This window comes from Diceros bicornis, chromosome 25 (assembly GCF_020826845.1).
Source record: "Diceros bicornis minor isolate mBicDic1 chromosome 25, mDicBic1.mat.cur, whole genome shotgun sequence".
In the NCBI taxonomy this organism is placed as follows: domain Eukaryota; kingdom Metazoa; phylum Chordata; class Mammalia; order Perissodactyla; family Rhinocerotidae; genus Diceros; species Diceros bicornis.
In genome coordinates, this window is record NC_080764.1 from 4,499,603 (window position 1) to 4,524,163 (window position 24,561).

Sequence of the window (24,561 nt, forward strand, 5' to 3'; positions counted from 1 at the left end):
TGAAAGTCCCTCATTGTGGCAACCCCCTCTGTCCTGTGCAAATCAGGACAGTCGGTGACTCTAACTGTAGCTTCTCCACCTGGGCAAGCCTGTGGCATCCTCCTGGACGGTGGTTATCTTCAGGCACTGGCTGAACTGTCGGTGATGAATCATGCCCACATAACTCTCAAGGACTGGCCCTTGATGTGCCCAAATGTGCCCCCAAGGCCAGCCCCTAGTCCTTTCCCCTTCCTCTTCCCCTCTGGCCATGTCCCCTCTCCTTTCTGCCTCTCCCAGCCCCAGTGACCTTCCTCCAGGAGATGAGGAGTCTGTTCTCGTTCATTCTCTCCCCAATTGTATTGTATGAGATAAACTCTGTTCCCTGCTTTTCTTCGACCTTCCCTTTGGATTGCAAAAGCCTGTATGGGAAGTCATGAAACTAGGTATGGACTGTTTCCCCTCTTTTCCCTCTGGCTATATCAATCCTGCTTCCTGTTTGGGCAGGTGGATGCTTCTGACCAATCAGACGAGAGTCGCCTACAAGGCTGAAGGGAGCAGCCCACTGATGCTCATTTCACAACGATGCTTCACTGTGAGTGAGGGTCTCATTTCCTTTATTCTGCAGGTGCATTAGCAGGCATCGGAGGAGGCTCATCAGAAGCACTGTAAGCTGGAAGTCTGAGCAAGGGGCTGGGCCGTGTCTCCCACCCTGAGCCTGAGCTGTTGCTTCTCTGGCTTCCAGGGCCATATCTGGGAGAGTGAGCCCACCCTTCCAGACAGGCGAGGTGTACATCAGTCAGGGTAAGGCGCAGTTGCTGCTCTAACAAACAACCCCACATCTTGGTGGATTGGCACGATACAGGCTGATCTCTCTCACATAACAATCTAATAGTTGGTGGATGGGTGGGGTTCTCTCTGCTCCTCAGTCTGCTCGGCACCTATAAATGGAGGTGATGACACCAACCTGAGAGTTTGAGACAAGAGGAGGAAAGGAACCCTGGTCACCAAGGTGACAATTGATGACGCTTCGCTCTGCAGGGGCTGACCCAGCCCCTGATACTTTTGAGCCAAACAGTAAGTTCATTCACAAGGCATCCCTGAGCCCCCCATCAAATGCCTCGCCTCCTGGATTCATAACCCCCACAGAGGTCAGAGGTCAGAGGTCAGAGGGTAGCCTGCATATTTTCTTCTCGGTGAACTGATGCCAGCTCCAGGAGCTCACTCCTTCCAGTTCTCTGGGCTCCTGGGTGTCCCAGGGAATCTTGTCGAGCTCTGGACTTGCGCTGGGGGCTCCTCATTCTCCCCTGGGAAGGCAGGAGCTCTGTCTGCCCTTCTCTGGGAGAGGCCTCGGCAGCATAGAGAGGATGGTCAGGAGGGCTTCCGGAAGGCTCTCCCGGACTCCTTCTGGAACTCGTCTGTCTCCCTCGGCCTCTCTCCCAGGGGGGCTCCGGTTCTCACTCACCAGAGGGTGCTCTGCCCCTCCCATGATGAGCTGCTCCTCCCCACGGGGGCCCCCACCTTGACAGGGGCTCAGGAAAACCTTGTACACAGAGAGGGTCTGGGATGTGGACTCAGATCTTTCAGCCGTGCATATAGTTGTTGAAAAGGAGCATTTCCCAAATGTGCTAATCTCCAGCACCACCCGGGTGTTTACTAAGATGCAGGTTCCCAGGCCCCTCCCCAGGACACTGCAGAAGTAGGTCTGGGGAGAGCCTAGGAGTTGGCTGGTCAGGCAAGCTTGGGGCACTCCATCCAGGGCCCACCTCTGGTGGCCCTCTGTCTCTCAAAGGTCTTCAATAGCTCCCCGGTGCCCATAAAATCGCCTGACCTTCTGGCTTCTCTGTCTGAGCCCCTGCCTCTTTCTGGTCTCTTCTTTTACTCTGCTCCACGACCTGCCCAGCGCCCAGCACCTGTTGTCACACTGTGCCATCATTTGGATTTCTGCTCCCCCATCTCGGTGTGCCTGAATCGTGCTGTACTAGTTGTATATTGCGGTGGTAGATTACCGCGAATTCAGCAGCTTGAAACAACGTCCATCTGTTATCTCGCAGTTCTGTGGGTCAGAAGGCCAGCAGCTGTGGCTGAGTTCTCTGCTCAGGGTCTCACAGGTGGGAACCCAGGTGTGGGCAGGTCCAGATCTTGCCCAGAGGCTCTGGGGAAGAACCAGTCTCGCTCCGGTTGGGGCAGAATTCAGGTCCTTGCGGCTGCAGAACTAGGTCCCCATTTCCTTGTGGCTGTCAGCTAGGGGCTGCTCTCAGCTCCTAGACGCCCCCTGAATTCCTCAGCACGAGGTGCCCTCCATCTTCAAAGCTAGCAATGTCACATCAAATCCTTCTTGTGCCTCAAAGCTCTCTGACTGCCCCTTTTGCCACAAGCTGGAGAAAATTCTCTGCGTTTAAAGGGCTCATGTGATTAGGCCAGGCCCACCGGGATAATCCCCTTTTGATGAACTCAAAGCCAACTGATTAGAAACCTCATCACGTCTTTTGCCACATAACTAACATAATCATAGGTATGATGTCTCATCCTATTCACAGGCCCCGGGATTAGGGCAGGACATCTCGAGGGGCTGTTTAGCATTCTGCCCACACACCCCTTTCCTTTCCAGGCCCTCCTCACATACCTCACTCCCCTTGGGGTTTGCCCAGCGCCGGCAGCACCTTCCTCATGGCCTCCTGTCCTCTGGACTCTTGCCACACTCAGTGTCCCCCATGAACTGGGGACTCTTGGCAGCAGGCTGGTTTACCCTGTATCCTCTGCTCCATGAGGCACCGACCCTGCCTCCCTGGAGGCTGAGACATGCAGTGGAAGGAGCCCAAGCTCTGGGCCTGATGGGCCTGGGTTTGAATCCCAGCTCCACCAACTGTGTGACCTTGGCCAAGCACTTCCTTCTCTGCCTCAGTTTCCTCATCTGTGCAATGGGTCTAGGAGCACCATGTCACAAGGCTGTGTGAGGTCCAATAGATGAGCCCTGTTCCTTATCTAGAAGGGGCCCCATACACCCTCGGTGTAACCTGAGCGGGAATTGCAGGGTCCAGGAAATGCCTGTCAGTGAAGCCAGTCACAAGATGCAAGAAGCAGGCAGAATAAAGGCAGCAAGGATGGGGTGCAGGCAATGCTGGAGACGGTGGCTAAGCTCAGCTCAAGGTTCACGGGACTCGGGGTCAGGTCCCTGCTCTGCACAGCCTGCAACACTGCAGGTCTCAGATGCCAGCTGCCCCTGGGAAATCTTCCATTCAGCCCACAACTGCTTATTGAGCACTTCTGCCAGGTTCCGTCTCACGCCTTGAAGATAGAGCAGGAACCAAAGCAGACGTGGAGGGTCCCCATGGAGCTTATAGGCTGGTGGTAGACATTCAGGAAACAGATAATGACATACTGTCCTCAGTGTCACAAAAGGCACAGCAGAGTGTTATCTTACAGAATATGAGTATGTATGTGGGGGCCCCTCTGGGGTGGAACATTTACACTGGGGCCACACAGATCCAGAGGAAGAGCACTGCTCTAGGAGGAACAGCATGTGCAAAGGCCCTGGAGCAGGAACTAGCTTTGTGTGTTCAAGTAACAGAAGGAAAGACAACCGAGATGGAGAGGAGAGGACAAGGGGGCTCATGTATGTGATGAGGCTGAGGGACAGGCAGGGGCCAGAAGATGCCAGGCTGAACTTGCACTGACTGAGTGCCTGCCCTGTGCTGGGCACTGTCTGAGCACTTTCACATGGGTTAACTCATCCAAATGTCAGAACACCATGGGGTGTGGGTGCTATTATTGTCCCCATGTGGAGATGAGGGGGCCCAGGCTGCAGAGGTTGAGAGCTCTGCCCGAGGTCAGAGAGGTAAGAAGTGGCTGAGCCCCGCTGAGCCCAAAGGTGGCCTAAGACCCATCCAGGGTGCCCTGACCCTGGATATTTCTGCCCTCTGGGCGTTGGTAGGTCTCCACATTGATTAGGAACCAGAGCTTGATCCCAGGCAGAAGCATCCCCTCTGCTTTCTCCCACCCAGACAGATGCCGGACCCTTGGAGCCAGAGGCTAGTCGCCATCCAGCTCGGGATGACCCGAGCTGCAATCCCATTTGGGGACAGGGCGTGTGTGTGGACCTGCGTGGGTTACGCAGACCTCAGAGGCCTAGAATCCGCCCTGGGAGCCCAGGCTGGGTACGAACCTCAGGCACAGCCGTCCTGCTGCCCCAGGCGGCTCCTTCTGCTGCCCGCGCGCGCGCGCGCGCGTGTGTGTGTGTGTGTGTGTGTGTGTGTGTGTGTTTGCCCGTGCGCGTGCGTGCCCCGCGCACAGGGAGAGGGCATTCATAGAGCGCTTCCCACCCCAGATCTTCCCCAGCCTTCGAGCCACTCAGATTCCCTTCCAGACGCCAACGGGAAACCAGACGCAGTCGGTGCAGCGGCTTGCAGGACGTCACGCGGGCGGTGCTTGAACCCGGCCGCGCGATACCTGCTCCTCCGACCTTTCTCCCCGGCGCCGCCTCCCCCTGCAGCCGGCAGGGGGCAGCGATGCTGCGCCGTTGTCCCTCCGCGTCCGGAGAGGCGCGTTCTACATCCTGCTCTCCGGGGAAACTGAGGCACAGAGACGCAGGCTGAGTCAGTGAACGAACCCAGGCGCCCCGCCCGCCGGTCGTAATCCTCTCCTCTCCCGGCCCCACTCCCCCCGGCTGGACCAGGAACCAACCCGAGCTCCGGTCCGGGAGCGGGCTGGAGTGGGCGGTGGGGTCCGTGTGGCCGGGGGTCCGGGGTGGAAACCGAGCCCGGGAGCCCGGAGGAGCCGCCCCTGCGATGGGAGTTATTTCAGCCCTGCCACAGCCCCACAGCTCCTGAGGATTCGCCCCATTAACGGACGCGGAGACTGAGGCTGGTGGCGGTGGGGGGCGAGGTGGCGCGCGGACTCTGTGCCAGAGAGGGGGACACTGCCTGCCTCGCAGCCCCTTAGCCTGGCGTGGCCCAGTGGCCCGCGCCCCCGGCCCTGGCGCGCAGGCGTCCTCGCGTCCGCCGTGTCGCCGCCGGGTGGCAGCATCCGACCGCGCGCCGGAGCTCCTCCTGCGGCTCCGCATCCCCGGGCCGGCCCCGCTCCAGCCACCGGCTGCGAGGGCTCGACCCTGACCCTCTTGTTTCCAGGGTTCAGCTTCCCGGTCCGTGAAATGGGGTGACATCTGGGGGCGCGGGGGACACTCGGGGATGAGGCTGCTATGGTCATCTCACTTCTTTCTGTGCCTCAATTTCCCTGCCCGTGATTATCTCCAAAGTCCTTTTCATCTGGGAACGCTCTCCATCCGCCCGGCTCCGCACAGCTGCACCGGCCCCGCCTCTGATCCTGGGGCCGAGGGATGGCCCGCGCCCGGGTCGTGGCAAAGGTTCAGGGGATTTGGAAGGATTAAGAGGGGATCAGGGGCAGGGGGTCGAGCGGGACTGCGGGGGACAGAGGGAGGTAAACTCTAAGTCCTTGCCCGGGTTTGGCTCGGTGGGACCAAGAGTGGCTGGAGTCCACACCCCTTCCCCCACCTCCCGCACTCATACTCCCACCCCAGCGAGACTCGGGTCCTGGCTGGTCCTTGGGGACTAAGCGCTTCTCAGTTCCATCCATTCGCCCCAGAGTGGCGTGCTCGAAGGCGTCCAGAGCTGCGAACCCGCGGAGCAAGCGTGGAGCTTGGCCAGGACAGCAGTTAGGCGGCCGGTCACCGTCCCACCCCTCGGAATAGACAGGGCTTCCGCGCAGCAGGGACGGGCGGGCCCGGGCGCCCACTCGCCCCGGACTGAGCCAAGCCAGATCGCTCTGGGTGTGCGAGGCGCCTTGGCGGTTCTGACCTCGCGACCTGGGCGCTGAACGTGAATCCTGAGCCCGGCACTGCAGAGGAGACCGCGAAGACTTCGGGGACCAGGGGCGGCGGGGAAGGGGAGGCATGGAACCCCTGGGGGCCGGGAGCCTTCCCCACAGCCATAGAAGCCCCCTCAACATCCTCCTATCCGTCCCCCTTCATGGTGCCTAGACGAACGGCTTCTGCAGGAGCTTATTCTAGTCATCCCCCTGCATGTGGCCACGCCTGTCTGTCTGTCTTTTTCCTGTCCCCACTCTGAGTTAGCGCCACTGGCAGCAGTGCTTACAGGTGGAGGTGACCCTGGGTGCTGGGAGGAGGACTCCAATCGAGGGCTGCGGGGGAAGCAGCGAAGCCTGGGCTAAGGGTGTGGCCCAGGAGGACCCCTTGCGGATTACTGCTGTGTGGAGGGGAAGCGTGCCCAGAATGGCGATGGGAGTGGGTGGTCTCTCCCTCACCAAATAGAAACAGGAAGCCGAGTGGCCACCGCGACCTGTACCAGCCGTTCCCCGCCCCGCCACCCCCACCCCCACCCCCGCGGGCGCAGAGAAGCGGCCGGCCCCTCCGCAGGTGTCTCTAGCGAGCCGCACCCTCCCCCGCACCCCCCCCCCGACGCACCCAATCCCCCTTCCCCCGCCCAATCCCGGGAGGGCTATCGCAAGGGAGCTGGCTTGGGGAGGGGGGTCCGGAGGGTGGATGCGTTTGTGTGCCACGGGGGAGGGAGGAGAAAAGGGAGGGGAAAGCCGGGGATCGAGGGAGAGAGAGAGAGCGCGGCGAGCTAGGAGGGCGGGCGGGAGGCGGATCCTCCTACCTGCGGCGCGCTCGCTTGGTCGCAGCTCGCTTGCCGGGGCCGCGAGTCACCTGGGAGGCCGACAAGTGCGGACACATTGGCCGCCGCGGCGCTCGGCGAGGCGCGCACAGCCCCAGGCGGCTGCGCCCAGTGGAGACAGCGCCCGCCCGCCCGCTGCACTCGGGCTCTGGCCCCCGCTGGCGCTCATAGGGCCCCGCGGTCGCTCAGCCCGGCTCCGAGGTTGCGGCCCCCGGCCCAGGTCACTCCCCCAGGCGCACGCGGCGGCGGCGCCCCGGGCTCACCATGGTGGCAGCGCGCGCCGAGTGCCCGCGCATCGCCGGCCGCCCGAGCCGCAGCGCCGGCTGAGAGCTGTCGGCCGAAACCCCCCGCCCCTGCCCGTTCCCCGCCCGGCCTGCGCGTCCCCTCCGGCCGCCACTGTCTATGGCGCAGCCCCCCTCTCTGGATCATGCACAGAAACTTTCGCAAGTGGATTTTCTACGTGTTTCTCTGCTTTGGCGTCCTCTACGTGAAGCTTGGGTGAGTATCCCCGTGGGCAGGGGTCGCCGCCGAGGGTTGGGGCAGCCGGCAGGAGCAGCCTCCAGGGGGTCCCCGCAGGGACCTGGGGACCGCAGGAGGGCACAGGCGGCTCTCGGGGATGCGGGGCTGGCCGGTGTGTGTTGGACCCTCGCCCCAGCCCGGCAGGGACGCAGCTGAGCCCCCTGAGTGGCGGGTACTCCCAAGGGGCGCCCTGCCCAAAGCTGGAGGAGGGAGAGGAAGACGCGCGGGCGGCCGCGGCCAGGCTCGCGGGTAGCGGCGAGCGTGCCCGGCGCGTACTTTCACCTGTTTGGGCTCCAGGCCCCGGGGGTGGGACGCGCCTTCCCTCCCCCGGGCTGCGCTGGGCGCCGAGCCCGGGCCGAGCGCTCGCCGCCTGGAGGGCGCGCCGGGGCGGGGGGCGGGGGGCGTTGGGCAGCCGAGGAGGCCTGGGCGGGCGGGGGGCGCGCACCTCGACCGCGAGCGCGCAGGCCGGGGCACCCGCCACGGCCCTTCGTCTCTATCCATCACCCGGACGTGTTGAAATTACCTTGACAACTCGTCCGGCTGGCTCGGGATGGGCAGCGCGGTTGGCCCGGCCGCCTCGGGCTCGGTCCGGGCCCCGCGCCCCCGCCCGCCCAGGGCCCTCGGCCCGGCCTCCTCTCGCTGCGCTCCCCCTCTCGCGGCCGGGCGGGCGGGCGCCCGGCGGGCCGCGCTTGCTGCTCGCTGCAGTAGCTGCTCCGAGTCGTATTTCCACATTCCTGAACCCAGCCGAGTTCCTACCTGTTGAGCTGCGATCTCCTTTGGACAGAATCTGTCTCGGCCTCGCTCGAAGTGGGGGTGGGGGTGTGTGACCGTAAGGGGGTGCGGTGCACCTCGCCGGGGGCGCCCACCGCCCCACGCCCCACTGCGCCCTGCGCGCCTACTGTGCGCCGCCAGCAACTGGGAGGCAGGCTCGGTCCCGGCCGCGGGCAAAGCCGGGGAACAGACCGCGGGAGGGCCCAGTTCGGGTGCCGCCGGCAGAGACGCGGCTTCCCAGGACCTGAGAATCATTTCGCCCATCGCCCCTCCGTCCATCGCCTCCTCCGCCATTTTACAGAGGGAGAAACTGAGGCCCAGAGCCGGCCTGCACTGAGGCTGGTGGCTGCAGAGGCACGGCTGGAAGCCCCCTGTCCTAGCCTCGGCTCTGCAGGCCTGGGCGGGCGTGTTTGCGGCTGCTGGTGTTTATCGTGGGTCTGCGCGTAGGCTGTGTCCCTGGGTGTTTGTTTATGGGAGGTGAGCGTGCATGCACTGAATCTGGGAGGTGTGGGGCCTGGGGAGGGAGGCGCTGTCTTCCGGACTCTCCAGCTGCCCCTGCGCTTACCCCCCCTGTGCCCTCTACAGTAATGGACAACCCCCAGTGAGGCTCGCTCTCTGCTGCCTGGTTCTCAGCACCGAGGCCTTGTCTCCTCCTGGCAAGCCTGGAGTTAAAAGCTTTTACTCTTCTCATTTTAAGGATTAGGAAACCGAGCAAGGGAGTTGGCTCTGGCCTCTGCCATGGACCAGTCTTCCTAGCACCAGTTCCTCAACAGGAGTCTTCTGAAAGCAGCACCACCCCCCCCCCCCCCCCCGCCCCCACCGCCTGTGGGAAGAGTTCCGTGGACCACCTCCCAGCTCCCTGCTCCCCACCCCCAGGCAGCAGCAGGAGCTGATGATGCAGCCCCACCTGGGCTCTCAGGGCTGCTTCCAGGTCTACATGAGCATGGGCAGATGCCCTCTCCCCGCTCCTTCTTGAGCCTCCCGTTCCTCTCTGTAAATGGGACTGTGGCTCTGGCCATCCTGAGCAGGATGGGGGCCAGCATCTGAGTGGAGCGCCCAGTGAGTGAGACCCATCCTGTGCACCCGGGCACCTGTGCCAACCTCTCTGGGAGTGGGTAAGAGAGCCAGGCAGTGGCCCTGGCTCTGCCCTCTGCCCCCACCCAGGAGCCCTGGGTGGGGGGGAACTCCTTCCGCTGCTGTGCCCTCTAAAACACAAACTCGCCCACTCCTGGGGGGTGAGGAGAAAACGCGGTCTCCAGACCCCCCTGTGGAACCACATCTAGGAAAACCGGAGAGCCCCCCGCGGTCTGCTAAGGGGAGGGCAGGGAAGGGAGGAGGTCAGCCCCGCCACCACCACAGCCCCTGCTGCCCCACGTTGGAGACACGGGGCCTGCTTTCTCTGCAAGCCATCTGGGCTGCGCACGGTGGGGAGGAGGGGGCAGCTGCGCCCAGATGTGACCTCAAGGGTTAAGTGACCTGGGAGCCCAATGCATTAAGGATGAGATCTGGGGGTCAGTCTTCCCCCTCACTCCTCACCGGGTGGCCTTGGGGAGCTCTTTAACCTCCTGGCCCACCTTCCCTCATCCGAAAAATGAGATAACAGTAGCACATGCTTCACTGGGTGCTATGAAGGTTAGTCCTGGGGGCCTTTGCCCTGGGGTGGGGGTGTCCCGATAAACAGCTGCGTGTACCAGTCAAGCCTTTCTTATTGTTAAGGAGCACGATGTCTCAGCCCGCAGACGCCCTGGGGACTCCCCCCAATGGTGTGTTCCAGGGCCTTGGAATCCCAGGGGCTGGGGTTTTAGGGCCATAAAAGTTCCAACCCCATATCAGAGATTGAATGTATTGGGGGCTATTCTGTGACTACAGCCCCCTAGCCCACACCCGTGGGCGCGGGTTGATGAACGTACACAGGGAGCTGCTCCCCTCCCACCTGTGCACATACAGCCGCCACGCACACCTGTGCCCCTCAGTCCCGGTGCAAGCGCAGATGCGCAGCCCCTGGGGGAGCTCCCAGACCAGCAGGAGTGGAGAACTCAGCTCTGGAGATCCTTTTGGGGGTCGAGGCCTTAAGAGCAGATGTGCCTAGGATTTGGGGCAATTCCAGTGGCTTTGGGGAGTCACGGTTCTTCACTTCGGGACTGCACAGGCTCCGAGCTGCAGCCCTGGAGGAGGCCAAGCCAGGGCTGGGAGGACACTGCCCTCTGGAACTGGGGTCGTGAAGTCCCAGGACCAGCGCTGCTTCATGCCTGCCCCCTACTCTTGGGGCCAGGAGAGGCAGGGGGGGTCTAGAGGGGCCTGAGAGCCTCGGACCCAGAGATGAAGGTGGAGAGGGGGCTGGGGATGAGTCTCCACAGCAGGTCCAGAAGCCTGGAACTCCCCCTGTGACCGCTGGCCATGTTGCACCGACGTCTCTTTCCTTGTCATCTTCTCTGCTTTGTGCCTTCACTCCAGCTTACACTAGGGTCTACACTGCATCTAGAGGGACATTCATATGTAGCTCGGCTTGGCAGACAATAGGAGGTGGGACTGAAAACCTTGTTTGGGGCTTAAGAAGAAACCACTGGAAGAAGGAAGATTGCTCATTCAAGTGTGTCCTGGTGGATGTGCTCCTCTGCACACCTCCCAAGCAACTCCTTAAAGGAGAGAAAAAGAAGTGAGCTGGGGAAGCCAGAGTTGGGGGCCTCTATGCACTTGTTGGGGGTGCGTTCCGGCTGGCAGACCCTCCAAAGAGACTCAGAGGCAGGATGCTGCAGAGACACCAGTGCGCACGTGCACAGGTGAGCCCTGCCAGGCTGAACCTGGCCATGGCAGTGAGTGCCAGAGACCCACAGCCAGCCTCACCAAACCCAGGGGCGCACGCAGGCAGAGGCGCGGCACACACGGTGCATTTGTGCACACACACCTGCGCCCTCACAGACACGCCCACGCCCCTGCAGGCACACACAGGCACATGCATGCACACACGAGCACACATTGTTGAGAGCACAACCCCCAAGAGGAGCGCACGCCCCCGCGCGGTTACCCCGCGGTGCCTCCCCCCAAGGTGCACACTCCAGAGCAGGCCAGAGCTGTGTGGTTCGCTAAACTTGTGGTGATGGTGGTGGGGGGTGGTTCGGAGCCAAAGCAGTTTGGGCAAGCCCTGGGGGCGGCTCCCACCGCACGCTTGGGTCAGCCTCCCCTTTAAAAAACCCGCCCGCGGAGGAGGCGGATGTAGGGGTGGCCTGTCCAATGGCAGCTGCGCGCCTGGGGAGACTTGGAGACGTGAGCCAGAGCGAGCAACAGAGCCGGTTCCGACCGATCGACGGACGGAGGGCCAGACGGCGGCCAAGGCGCACCCGCTGCCCACTGCCCGCTCCCCCGTTCGGCACTCTAGCCCCAGCGCTCGCAAAGCCCAGCCCCAGCGCGATGCGCGGCCCTGGCGGCGGGGCCCGGGCGACCACAGCGCCGGGGCCCGAGCTCCCGGGTCCCTAGCGCCCCGTGCCGCCGCCCTATCTCAGGGAGGGCCGCAGAGACCCCGGCTTCAGCTGACCCAGGGGCCCTGCCCGCGGGGCCTGCCCAGCCCCGTCAGGAGCGCCGGCCCACCATGCTCCTGCTGTCGCCGCGCAGCGCGCTCCTCTCCGTCTATTGCCCGCAGATCTTTCTCATCCTGTCCAGCGGCAGCTACCTGTGAGTGCCGCGGGCCGCACGCGGGGTGGGCGGGCAGGGGCCTCCTCCCCGGCCTCCACCGCTGGAGCCGGACGGGCAGGGAACGCGGTAGTAAGGACTCTGGGCGGGGCGCCGGGTGCCCGGGGCGCGGGAGCCGTGGGACTTTGGGTCGCCTTGCCGGCGTAAGCAGCCGAAGTGGAGGACTTGCGGGGGGGGCGGCTGCGGCGGTGAGAAGTTCCGGCTTTGGGGTCAGAGAAAGGGTGGCCCGCTATAGAGGCCAGAGTGCCTGGGTAGACTAGACTGTGCGCATCGAGCGGGAGGTCCTGAGAGCACGCTGGCGGCGCAGAGATTCTCTGCGCGTCCTAGACGAGTCCTGGACCAGCAGGATTCCCCTGCCTATATAAATCCACGCGGCCCGCACGGCCGTGCCACATTCGAGAGGGCCGTGCCCCATTCGAGAGCGCCGCAGCCACATCCGCTCCCCCGCGTTCACACTGGCACACACGTGCACGCTGCGCCCCACTAGACAGCGCCCAAGCTGTCCTCCGAGGTTGCTGCGGCTTCTCGCTCCTTCCCGCCGCGCTGCGCTGCCTGACTCTGGCCCCGGCCGACTCCTCACCTGGGGCGAGGCGGGCGCGCAGTGCGCGCGTGCAGTCCGCCGCGGTACGCCCAGCTGTTCCGGCCAAGGCAGCGCGCGGAGCGCGGGCGTGCGTGTGCGTCGGGCCGGGCAGCGCCCGCCGGGCTCCGGGAAGCTCCAGGCAGGGCCCGGCCTGGCCCAGCGAGCCGAGGGGGCGCGTCGGCGCAGCGGTGGCTTCGCCCGATTCCTAATGGGACGCATATGCTCTGGCCTCCGATTTAAAAAGTTTGATTTATGGAACCGCCATTTGGGGGAATTTAAGCTGGATGCTACTGATTAAACCTCAGAGCCAGTTATCCCTCCCCTACTTTTCCCCTCCCCCTCCCACTCCTTTACACGCGGGCCACGTCCGGGGTCGCCTAACGCGGCCAGAGGGGGCAGCCGCTGCCTTCCCGCTCCCCGCGCAACGCCCTCCCCCCGCGCGGCCGCAGTCCTAATAAATCGCCGCGCCCCCACCCCCTTTTAATAGAGACGCAGCCAATTTCTTCTCCAGCTCCTAGGAAATTACTATCCTACCAGTTTTCCTTCTATAAATAGTCGCGCATCTTGAAACAAAAGTTCGCAACCGCAGCCAGATGCTGTGAGGCCCGCGGTTTCCCGGGCTGTGGGACATAATTACAAGGTCCAGGCGCAGAGAGCGCTCCAGGCCCGGCGGGCAGCCCCGGCTGCGGAGGCATCGCCTGGGGTGGGGTTGGGGGGGGCAGGCCTCCCCGAGCAGGGCGCTGGCCGAGTGGGGAACGCCAGGTCATTGGGCACTCAGGCTAGGAAAGTGCCAGGCCAGAGAGTCCAGCTTCTGGCGTCCCTCCCGGGAAATGGATCAACTCAGGGGGCCTTGGAATCCCAGCTTCTGGTTCTCAGAGGTCAGAGGGGGAGGTCGGGCAGCCTCCCCCTCCCCAGAATCCCCAGCACCTCAATCTTAAGCCTTGCTAGAGAATCGGCAGCTCCTCTGCTGAAGAAATCATTTTTGGAGCCAGCTGGCTGAGGTTTGGCGTGAACGGGGAGGTGTCCAGGAGTGGGAAACCAGGAGTCCTCCAGGGACGGTGTGGAGAAAGAGTCTTAGAGGAGGAGGTGGGCACGGGGCTCAGCAGCTGGTGAGAGTGGGCACCAGGGCAGCAGCTGAGGGGCAGGTGGTGGCCAGCATACCTCCATAGACCCCAAGTTTTACTTTGAGGTTGGCCCCCCAAATCCAGGCCTGCAGTGACTGCCATCTGTGCCCACACAGGCTCCCTCCCCGAGTGCGCACTGCCAGCTTTGTTGGCAAAAAGTCTCCTAAGGCAACAGCTTTCCCAAACGTTCCTGGGCTGGTGCTGGGGTCCCAAGTGGGAAGGGGGTGACAATAAGGCAGACTCTGCCCCCTGCCCTGCCTTCATTGACCTTGCCCCCGCACCAGCCCAGCCGGACCTTCAGCCCCAGGGGGAAGAAGGTGCTGATGCCAGGCTTTCCTGAGCGGAGACTAACTCAGGCATTCCTGGGAGCGAGCGAGGGGCCCCCGGCATCTCTGGGGTTTCCCCTGCTCTGTTTGGGTGGACACAAGCCTGGCCGGGTGTGTAAGGTGCCATGGGTGGGAGCAGGGCCCCGGTGATGCAAATGAAAGTGTGCACGGTGAGAAGACCCTCTTGAGCATCTGTGAGCGGATGCCTCGATACCGGTGAGGCAGCCATAGCAAAAGTGCTTTGAGAACTGTTGGGGGTCACTCGTAAGCCCACCTGAGTACCACAGGAAAGTCGAGAAGGTTGGCCCTGCAGGATCTGAGGATGCCAGGGGCAGGAGGGGCCCTGGGCGGAGGCTGCTTTCTGCTCCAGAGAACTTTCCAGAAAGCATCCCATTGCTGGGATCACAGACACTGGCGGACAGTTGATCCTGCCCCTTTCATCTGGGCTGCTCTCCCAGCTCCCTGTCCTGGGCTATGGTTCGTGCACAGCGAATCCCAGATGCATGCCTGGGCCCCTGCCACTGATTGGGTCGGACGGGTGTGCTGGCCTGGAAGGGCCCTGAGCCCCCGCTGGACGCTGAGCTTGGCCCAGCCGACCATTTAAGGCAGCTCTGGCCAGCCCCACCCTTCTCTGCGCCTCTGTTGTGAGAACAGGAGCTCCCAGGACTGGTGGGGGTCAGCGAGGGCCCAAGGGAGGGCAGGTGGGGGACTGCAGGCCAAGAGGAGGGCCTGTGGTGCCCGGTCAGGTGGTATGGGGGCCTGGCCGAGGCCTTGTGCCAGGACAAGGCTGGCCTACTGTCCTGGGCAGGTCCCTTCCGGTCTTGGCCTCCCTCTCCCAGATGTGGGGGTTGGCTGCACTGATCCCCCCAGATCTTCCGGTACGAGCCTCTGTCGGTGACCGCCTGCTCTGGGGAGCCGAGTGAGTCATGGGTGACGGGGCGGTTACTCACCGACCACCTGGCTGGGGGGGGGCTGGGGGTGCTCACCACTGTCCTGCCAGGGCTGGGCCTCTTCCCGGCTCTGCTGCTGTGGCTTTATTGGTGGTGCCAACCGCAGTCGCAGAAGCTCTGTGGGCATGACCCGGGGGGCGGTGCTGAATCAGGCCCACTCCCATAGCATCATAGCCCATGTCGGGGGCGGAACGGGGCCATCTGGCTCAGGTGTGGACAGGTCGCCCTTTGGAGGAGCAACTCCCAGCCTGGAAGACTGGGTCTGTCCAGGTGGGGATGAGCTCTGCTGTGTGGCCTCGAGCAGGTCCAGGGGCCTCTCTGGGCCTCAGTCTCCTCATCCGTGACTGGGATGGAGACCCTTCTGCATCAGGCTCAGGTCAGGCTCGCACCCTGTTGGGATTTGAAAGCACCTGTGTCTCTGGAGAGTGGTGTGCACACAGAGGGGTTAGAGCCGGGGAACCCGACAAAATCTCAACCCCCAAGGGACCCCCAGCTTGAGATGTACCAATGGAGGCACTCTGATCACAGAGAACTCCAAGAAATCCCGGACGTGGGGGCGAGGCTCATCAACCGCTAGTTAAAGGGGGGAATGGTGCATTCTGGAAGTGACTCCTTGTGAACCCCTGGGTGTGGGGAGGGCGGGCCGGGAGGGGAAGGTGGGTCCTCATAAGCTTCCTCCCCGGGACCGCGGTGGGCTCTGCAGCTGTGTGTTGAGGCCTGCAGGAGAATGGCCCATTTTCTAACCAGGTTTCCCTTGAGTCCTCATGAGGCCAAGGGGCCTGACGGTGACCCCGATCCCAGGTTCCCATCCCATCCCTCCTCTTACACCCTGGGTACATCCTGTAACCTCAGCTGTGTCCTCTGTACAGTGGGGACCATGGGAACTGTAACTTCCTAGAGTGGCTATGAGAATTCTCCAGGCAAATGCAGAGACGTGCTCAGCTGGGTTCCTGGTGTACAGTAAGTGCTCAGGACGTGGGGTCATTCTCAGCTATTAGGAACACGGAGGCTGATCATTGGTGACACAGAGGGAGGCCTGGTTGCTGCGTTTGTTCAGGGGAGAGTGATGAACTCTGTAGAGTGTCTTGGAGGGCTTCCTGGAGGAGGTGACACCTAGACAGGGTTTTGAAGGATGAATAGGAGTTGCCTAAACAGGAGCACGAAAGAGACTCCTAGAAAGGACAACAGTCACTGTCAAACATATTCACCCAGGGTTCCTCTTAAGGGACCCTCACAGCATTTTGCTGAGGTGGGTAGACAGGATGCTGGGGTCCAGCAGAGGGGCCCTCTGCTGAGGTCATCCAGAGCCCAGGGTAACAGTCCTCCTGGCTGTGGAGCCAGCTCCATGCCGCCTCTGAGAGGAAATTCTCCTTATGGTAGTCCAACAGGGAGAGGAGTCCTGAGGTCTCTCAGGGGAGGTAGAGGCAGCTGATGGAGGTGCCCTGGGAGGGGGGGAGTCACCACGGAGGGAGGTAATTCTTGAGGCCCCGACTGCACATTGTTTGTGCGCTTGGCTTCTCTGGGGACACCATGGACACAGGCCGAGCAAGTCACGCTCCCTGCCCCTGCCCCCTCAACCCCCATGTCCCTTGGAGCTTCACGCCAGCTTTGACGGGCTAGGGGGCCTAGGCTGCACAGCTGTGGGTGTCCAGAGTCCCGCTCTGTCGTCCGACCACCCTGGGTAGTCCCTGAGGGTGGTGGCAGGGGATGGGAGGGGAGGGGATCGGATGGTCTTGATTGTGGAGACCCAGACGCTCTGCGAGCTCAGGACTGGGGGGGCCCAGAATGGGGCCCCTCTGTGTGGCCTGTGGCCAGTCCCCTACCCTCTTGGAGCCTCTCTTCCCCTGGGGCGGATGGGGGGCGTCAGCTGGCTCCCCTGAGGCCTCCCTTTTCCGTGGCCCTGGGTCCAGCTCAGATACGGCACAGGCCCCCCCACTCCTCCAGCAAGGGGACAGGAGGCCGGGCGCCCTCCCTTGTCAGATGAAACCCCGGCCCAGGGCTCCCTCAGCCTGATGAAAGGGTCATTGTGTGGTGCGGGCCGCCCGCTGGCCAAGGACAAAACCGCCGTTTGTCCTCCTTCCCTGGCGTGGGGCTGGGGCCTCCCCTCGAGCTGGCCGGCGGGGTGGGGGGTGGGCACAGGTGCGCTCCCTCCTCCCTGTCTCCGTCTTCCCTGTCTCCTTCACGGAGCTGCTCCACTTGCCTAGGTCCCCTCCCAGTCCTCCCCCTACGCAGGGCACCCTCACCTTCTGAGCGGGGAGCCTGCGGCTCGGGCCAGCCCTGCTGTTGGAAAGGAGGCAGTGAGCTCTCTGGCCCTGGAGGCATACAAGCAGATGCAGGAGTGAGGGCCAGGGATGCTGTGGAAGGGCCCTGCCTGGAAGGAAGCCAGCACTCATGGGTCCTCTGTGTGAGGCAGCCATGTGGTGTGGTCGGCCCACTCTGTGGATGAGGATGCTGAGGCCCCAGAAGGTCATCCGCAGCCTCAGCGGCAGAACGCGGCGTGGGGCCTGGAACCCTGCCCACCGACGCCTCTCCCAGCCTCGGGCTGGAGCAGATGGCCTGTGGGGCACTGGGGATGCCACGAACGGCTCGGTCTGAGGCTGTGAGTGGAAGACACTAAAATTCTGCAGCCCCCAACCGTTGCTGCCACAGACCCTGAAGCCTGCCGGCTGCCCAGAGCAGGACCAGGGAGGATGCCCCCCTGCAGGCAGCTCCCCAGGTGTCAGCTGTGGTCTGGAAGAGCCCGAGTCAGCATCCCCTGGCAGCATCCCCCATCTCGATGACACCTGTGGGCCTCCATTGCTTTCCAGACCCCACCCCCATGGCCATCCCTGCTCCTGACCCTTCTCCACGTGCCTCCCAGACCAGAGGGATTCCTCCAGCTGTGCCCACCTGAAGCTGCGAATGGCCAGGCCCTCTGGAGGGCAGGAGCCCCGGGACGAGGGCGGGCAGTGTCTCCGCTCGCCCTCCCAGTAGCAGGTGTCGGAGCTGCCAGGTCGCCGAGGGGTCATAGCTGCAACTTAGACCCTCACTGTCCCAAGTGGAAAAACACTGAAAAACCCTTTTGAATGGGAACTCCTCTAGAATGTACTACCATGCCCTGGGCTCCAGGCTGGGGGACACAGGGCCTTGCATTCCACTACTGGAGGACTCAGGGCCCCCTGGAAAGGCCTTCTCTCCTCTTGGGGCTGACGTGTGTGAAGCAGCTGGGGTCTGCTTTGAATCTGTTTCCTCCCTGGCTGCCAGAAAAGGGGAGCTTAGCAGGGGCCACCCACTTGGGAAGTGGTGAAGTGGGGAGAATGAGGGTTGGAGCACAGAGTAACTCTCCAGGTCATGCTCGAGGGGGCTGAGCCCAGATTGGAACCCGGGTCAGTCTGGCTCTCAGTCTGTTCTGCCTCTCAGGGCTGCTGATGTGGGATTCCCGCCTCCAGCAGCTCCACTGCCTTCTAATTCGCTGCCCGAAACCTCACATGGGCTGAGAAATCCACTAATCCAGCTGGTTAGAATTGTCTGTTGACCAGGAGTCCTGAGGCTCCAAGCGAGGGCTCTCTCCAGGGCTCAGGGCTGCCTCCAAGTTCAGATTTGGAGCCAGAGGGGCAGCCTTCCCAGTAGGTGTGGGGGAGCCAAGAGGCCCTCAGATTCCTGCTCTGGGCTCCCTCCTTGTCTTGGTCCCTGACCCAAGGGGCTCAGGCCAGCCTGAGCAGAGAGAGAAGGCAGCCCCAGCTAGCCAGCTCATGACCTGTCAGGTTGGCATGTGCATGGTGCTGTGTGCCATGGACGTGAGGCAAGCTCGGGGGCAACCCTCCTCTTTTCTGGGCCTCGGTTTCTCCATCTGGGTGATGGGCCTAGATGCTCTCAGGGGCCCTCATCTCCCCCCCTCCCCTTCCCGCCAGCCCTCCCCACCTCTCCGAGCTTGCTGTCCACACTCGCAGCATCTACTGCAGCCCCCGTGCCAGGTGAACAAGACCAGCTGTGTGTGCAGGTGTAATTAGGAGGCCCCCTTCCTTCCTTCCTTGCTTCCTTGCTTTCTTCCTCCCTCCCTCCCTCCCTCCCTTCTCCTCATTTACACGAAGCCCTGTGGTGCCCACAGCAGGAGCCCCTAACCCATCTTCAATGAGGGTGGATGGACCAGGGAAGACCTGTTATGGAAGATGACCTCTGACCTAGGTCCTAAAGAACGTGCTGGAGAGGATGGAGCCGGCCAGGTGGCATAGTGGTTAAGTTCACGTGCTCCACTTTGGCGGCCCAGGGTTCCTGGGTTCGGATCCTGGGCGTGGACCTACACACCACTCATCAAGCCATGCTGTGGCGGCGTCCCATATGCAAAATAGAAGAGGATTGGCACAGATGTTAGCTCGGGCCGAATCTTCCTCACCATAGGAGAAAAAACAACAAAAACCAACGTGCTAGAGAGGAGACTGGCATTCCTGGTGGAGGGAGGACTGGGGGGCGGGGTGGGGATGGGGAGCGGGTAGCAGCCGGTTAGGGTGGCAGGCGAGGTTGGGTGGCACTGGGGCAGCTGCCCGAGGCCTGGGGGGGCCGCGGCAGCTTTTAAGCAGGACAGGGATGAGCAACTTTATCCTGAGCTAAGACCCTCTAGGTCGGGGCCAGCAGTGAGGGAGATGGGAGGACGCTGGCCTCAGACGGAGGGCCCCGGGGGGCTGAGGAGAGGGGCGCATTTCAGGATCTGCAGGGCTGATTGGCAGCCGAGCGTGGGGGGAGGCGCCATCAGCACACAAGCTCTGGCAGGCCAGGCCTGCGGTTACGGGTTGACCAGCACAGCGCCTGGGGTTCAGCTGGTGCCCGGCAGCTGCATGTCGGATGGTCAGATGGCCGCTTGTGTGTCTGGGGCCCAGCGAGGCCCACTGCCCTGGTCAGGGTCCGCTGCTCAGTGTGGCAGAGGCCTCTGGGCCCCAAGTGAGCTGGGCCCGGCAGGTACAGGTGGCACACGGATGGGCTGGGGGATGGTGTCTGGGCTCCCCTGACTCAGGTCCCCCCAGGGTGACTTCGCCGCTGGCAGGGAGCGCTGGGAATTTCCAGATGCTGCTGCCACGCCCCCTTCAGAGGGATCCATCACCTTGCTGTCCCCATCTCCCTGGGGCCAGTCCTATGTGCTCATCTGCCCACACCAGGCCCTGGGGTGGGCTGAAATGCTGGCTTGGCCGCACCCACGGACCGAGCCCCCGTCACTGCTCTGGCAGGGTCGTCACTGCCTTGGTGGTACTGCCCGGGGGTGGAGCATGGTGTCTGGCATGCCTAGGTTCCCAGGGTGACCTTCCTGAGCCTCATGCCCACGACATAGGCTGGGGTGCCAGGCAGCCAGCCCGGGGAGGGTGCTCAAGGAGTATGCATGAGGTGTGACAGGGCTGGGAGCCCAGGACTGGCAGGGCAGGCTGGTGTCCTGGGAGCACTGGACAGGGAGTCAGCAGCCTTGGGCTCTGGTTGCTCACCGTGTCCCCACTTGCTCAGGACACACAGGGGTTCTGGGCTCATCACACAGGGCGTGGGGGACCCTAGGGACACCGGGCCTGGAAATGCCACATTGGGGCTGCTATTGGTTGGTGTCTGGGGAGGGGTGTGGGCTGAGGGCTGAGAGCTGCCCGAGAATTCCCACTGCCCTCTCTCTTGGACCCTACCCGGCCAGCCGTGTGACCAGGCAGGCTCTACTCTAGGCTGTGGCTCCCGCAGGTATGTAGCGGGGTGGACACCCTCTGCCCTGTGCTCCCTCATTTCCTTTCCAGCAGCTCCAGGAGCGAGGCAGGGACTGAGGTGTGATGACCCATCTGCTAAGGAAGTCCTCTTCGTTGTCTAGCTTCCACCCCGAGGAGTGGGCATTGGAGGGGAGGCTTCAGCTGCCCCCAGGGGGCCGGCCACCACATGCTTGTTTCCCAGCCCCTCCCAGAGAGCCAGGGTTTGCAGTCAAGTCTGAGTGTGAGCCTAGAGCCGACCCCGGCTGCCCGTCGCTGCCTTCCTTCCAAGGTGGAGATTCCTGCAGTGGGGACGAGGAGGGGCGGAAGAGGGGGAGGTGGGAGAGTGGGAGAATGCTGAGGAAACAGACAGGGCCTGGGGCAGAGCCTGGCAGTGGGGGGAAGGCCGCAGGGCCTGGTCCTGCTTTTTGCTCTGATACCAAATCCTGCCAGGTGTCTGCATGGCCACGGTCAAGGTGCTGCCCCTCTCCTCCAACTGAGGGCTGGCCTCGGAAGGCTGGGGTGGTGCTAGGACCCTGCGCCACCTCAGTCAAGGCCTGGGGGCCCCGGAGCCAGGGGAGGTGTTCTGAAGGTGCTGGCCCCCATAAGTACTTGCCACCTCGTTCATGTCGTCACAGCCAGGCTGACGAGGGGTAGAGGGCTGTTCCTGGGGGAGTGAGCACCCTGTCCTGCAAGGCATCCAAGCTGAGGCTGTTGGCTGGAGGCCCTGGTGGCCCAGGAACTCTCGGAGGGAGCGGCCCTGGGCAGTGGGCTGCTTAAAAAGTGAGATGGGTGGTAAGAGAGCTGTGCCCAGGGGATTCTGGCTTAGAGGGGGTCCCTAGCTTTGGTGAGAGCAGAGGGCAGGGCCGTAGAACTGGGGAGAGCATGGATGGGGTGGGCCTCCAGTGGGGCTCACACTCCCCTCTGAGGTGCCGAGTGGCCCCGGCAGGCCCCATCCTCATCTCTTCCAGGATGAGGGGCGCTCCAGGATGCTGGCCCTGCCCTGTGGTCTGCACAAGGATGACGGCTCCCTGTCCTCTGTCCTCAGGCTATTGGCCCCCAAATCTGCTGCTCAGACCATGTCCAAAGTGGCCAGGAAGGCCCAGGCGCTGGCCAAGCCGCGAGGTGCCCAGACTCCCAGCCTGGCTGTGGGCCAGCGTGGCCTGCCAGCTTCCTCCCACCTGTTGTGCCCGCCTGTTCGTCCATCCGTCTATCCTGAGGTTTCAGACTGGCATCCTGGTCACCCAGGCCTGCAAGGCGCCCCCGCGTCCGACAGATCTGGGGCTTCAAGGCTGAGGCCAAGGCCGGGGCTGGGGTCTCATTCCTGCTCGGGCCTCAGCTTGGTGTGCGGCCTCAGGTGCCAGGGCACCTCTGGGCATTAGTGTCTCCATCTGTCCCATGGGAAGTGAGGAGAAAGGTCAGGGGTCAGACTTAGGGAAAGTCCAGAGCACAGCAGAGGGTGCAGGAAGCATGGCCATGGCCTGGCCAGACAGTCCGTGCTGAATCTCAGCCCCTAACAGCCTCCTCGGGAGCCTGGCATAGATGCGACCATGTTGGGAGGGAGGAGGGCAGAGCAGAAAAGAGATGGGCAGGCTTCTTGGAGGAGGAGGCACCAAGCTGGGACTGGAATCTTGCCTGGGGGCTGGAGGGGACAGGGTGCCCTGGAGGGGGAGTTGCTAGTTCAGTGTGGCTAAAACCCAGGAGTGTCATCATGGGCCCTAAATGTGCAGCAGAGCTCTGGAAGTTTCTGAGGTCAGAGGTCAACGTTCTGAGGATTTGGGGTCACAATGACTGGATGAGGTTCCAATTTCACCGATTTAGCAGATGTGGAGGCTGCGTGAACCCTCCAGCCCTCTGTGCCCCCTCAGCCATGAGCTCCCTGTGCCAGTGAGGGGTGCAGAGGAGCCCTGGCTGGGCTAGTTTACCTCCAGCGGCCTCGGCCCTGCCCAAGTCCCCCTGCCCACCACTGGCTTTCTCCTAGACCGCCTGGTTTCTCTCCAGGGTGGGGTCCCAGGATACCAGGCCAGGAATGCCAGCTATGTGGGGAGGCGGGCTGGCAATTGCCCGCCGGGGGCGCGAGGGAGCAGGCGGACGCTCTGCTCTCTTCCCCGGGAACACTGCGGGCAGCGAGCTGAGCTGAGCAGTGGCCTGGAAAGATTGCAGCAGGCAGGACACATGGTGGAGGGAGCCGGCCTGCGGGAGACCTGGCCTACAAGCAGGGGCAGTTCACCCCATTGCACAGATGGGTAAACTGAGGCTCCGAGAGGCCAGCGAGAGTCAGCAGCCGAGCAGAACTCGAACACAGGACCTCAAACCCAGGGAACCCTCTTTAGGATGCAGCTACAGGTACTAGATTGTCGCCTCAGCCCCTCACTATACAGGTGGGAAACTGAGGTCTGGGTGGGGTAGGAGGGGCAGAGGGATGGGTTCATTTCCCAGCTGGCCCCCTTGCTGCCTCTGGGCCTCTCTCCGTGCCTCCTCTTGGGACACCTTCCTCCCTGCCCACCATGCATGGAGCTCTCTCCTGGGTGTTCTCTAGAAGCTCAGTTTCCTCATCTATAAAGTGGGCTGGCAAGGCCCACCCTGAAGAGCCGCCGTGTGGATGGGTTGGGACAGGGTGGGGGACACTGCTCATGAAGGGTGGTCTTCTTGGCCTGTCCCTCCCCTGCAGGTGCAGGCCCTGTGCAGGCTGGCTGCGATCGGGACTGCCCTCTGCGCACATCTCCCCCACCCACCATTGCCCCGTTGGGTCCAGGTTCTTCCCACCTAGGTCAGTAGAGGGAGAAGCCATTTGCCAAAAGAGGGCTGACTGTCCCCTATTTTCAGATGAGAAGACTGAGACTCAGAGCAGCCTTGGTGTGGCCTTCTCGAGGTCTGGGGCTCTCCTCAAGCCCTATGCTTCCCACTGAGCTGCGCCTAGAACCCCAGCAGGGGAAAGGAGATGAGCAGATTCAAGGAGGACCAGAGGAAGGACAGGTGGCCTAAGGTCCACCAGGTCCTTGCACCAGCTGTGTCCAGCTCTGAGCCATCTGTTCCGTTCTATCCTATTCCATCCTATAGAGGAGAGCTGTGGGACCCTGCTGGTGCCAAGCTCTGGCACTGTGACGGTAGATCGGGGTACCTATAGAGTGACCCCAGACCTGGAAGACATTCTTATCCCCATTTGACAGGCAGGAGCACTGAGGCCACCACTAGCCCCCGCCCCCCACTCTGCCCCATGGGACCCTGCTGGGCTCCAGAGCCAGAGAAGAGCTTTCTAGGGCCTGTTGGTGGCTGGAAAGTTCCGGGCCAACCCCTGCCCACCTGAGGGAGAAGCTGGCGGGGACGCAGATTTGGGTGGGCGTGGGGGCCAGGTGCGGCCCTCCCAGGTATTTGCAGAGTTACTTCCTGGACAAGTGGACCCAGGCCCGCCTCCCTGGCTGATCGCAGATAATTAGAACATTCTTCAAATATTTTGCCCGAGGATGCCCGAGAAGGAAGAATTACAAAGCGCCCCGGGCCAGGAGCGTGGGCTGGAGGAGCTCTGGGCAGCTGGGCAGTGGGGCCGGGGCCAGGGATGGGGCCTGGAGGGAGGCCAGGGATCCAGCCCAAGTTGGCCAGCCTGTGCCCACCTCCCGGGGGATTGGGGCTGGGGTGGGGGCTCACATCCAAGGTCAGCCCAGGGCTTGGTTGGGTGCTGGGCAGAGTTGGGGATCCCCACCCTGGGGAGCCCCCATCTGGTGCCCCAAATGGCATTAGCAAAAGCCTGAATGGCTCTGGCATAGAGTCCTGGCTCCCTGGGGGTGGGAGGGCCTCCTGGCGGAGGGTCTCTGCAGTGGGGAGGTCAGCAGGACTGGGAGGAGGGCATGTTGGGAAGGAGGACCGGCCGGGTGAAGGTGCAGAGGTGGGACACAGTGCGTGACCGGGGCCAGCCTGGGGCCAACCTCATGACTGACACCCGTGGCCTGGGCCCACAAGGAGCAGCCCAGGCCAGGGATTGGAGGTCTGACTCAGACGGGCCCGGAGGCTGCCATCTTGCTGGTAGTGGTGGGGGGAGGGGAGGGGCAGGCTGGGGGTGGGCGGCCCCAGAAGGCAGAGGGGGCCCCATGGGCTGCCTGTGCTCATCACTGCTGACCTGCCAATGGTGGTACCTGCTACCTGGGGTGGGGAGGGAGGGGGAGGGCAGATGTCCTCTAGTGACCCCTCCCGGCTCCTGTGGCGGGGTAGGGGGTTGGGAGGGGTCCGGGATGTTGAGGCTCGGCTGGCTCAGTCATGAGGTCTGGGTTCCAGGAAGTACTTGGATCCTTCGCCTCCT

At 63.0% G+C, this 24,561-nt stretch overlaps 1 protein-coding gene across 2 annotated transcripts in view; it reads left to right on the forward strand.

Moving 5' to 3' along the window:
- The first annotated feature begins 6,722 nt into the window (after nt 1-6,722).
- WNT7B (Wnt family member 7B) overlaps nt 6,723-24,561 on the forward strand; it is a 52,305-nt gene continuing 34,466 nt past the window's right edge. The window contains exon 1 of one of the 2 annotated variants that reach the window (XM_058568146.1): nt 6,723-7,124. In XM_058568146.1, coding sequence (XP_058424129.1) covers nt 7,054-7,124 — 71 coding nt within the window. In that variant the 5' untranslated portion in view covers nt 6,723-7,053. Of the gene's footprint in view, nt 7,125-11,502; nt 11,586-24,561 lie in introns of those variants that run through there. The other variant, XM_058568145.1, reaches the window with a different exon arrangement.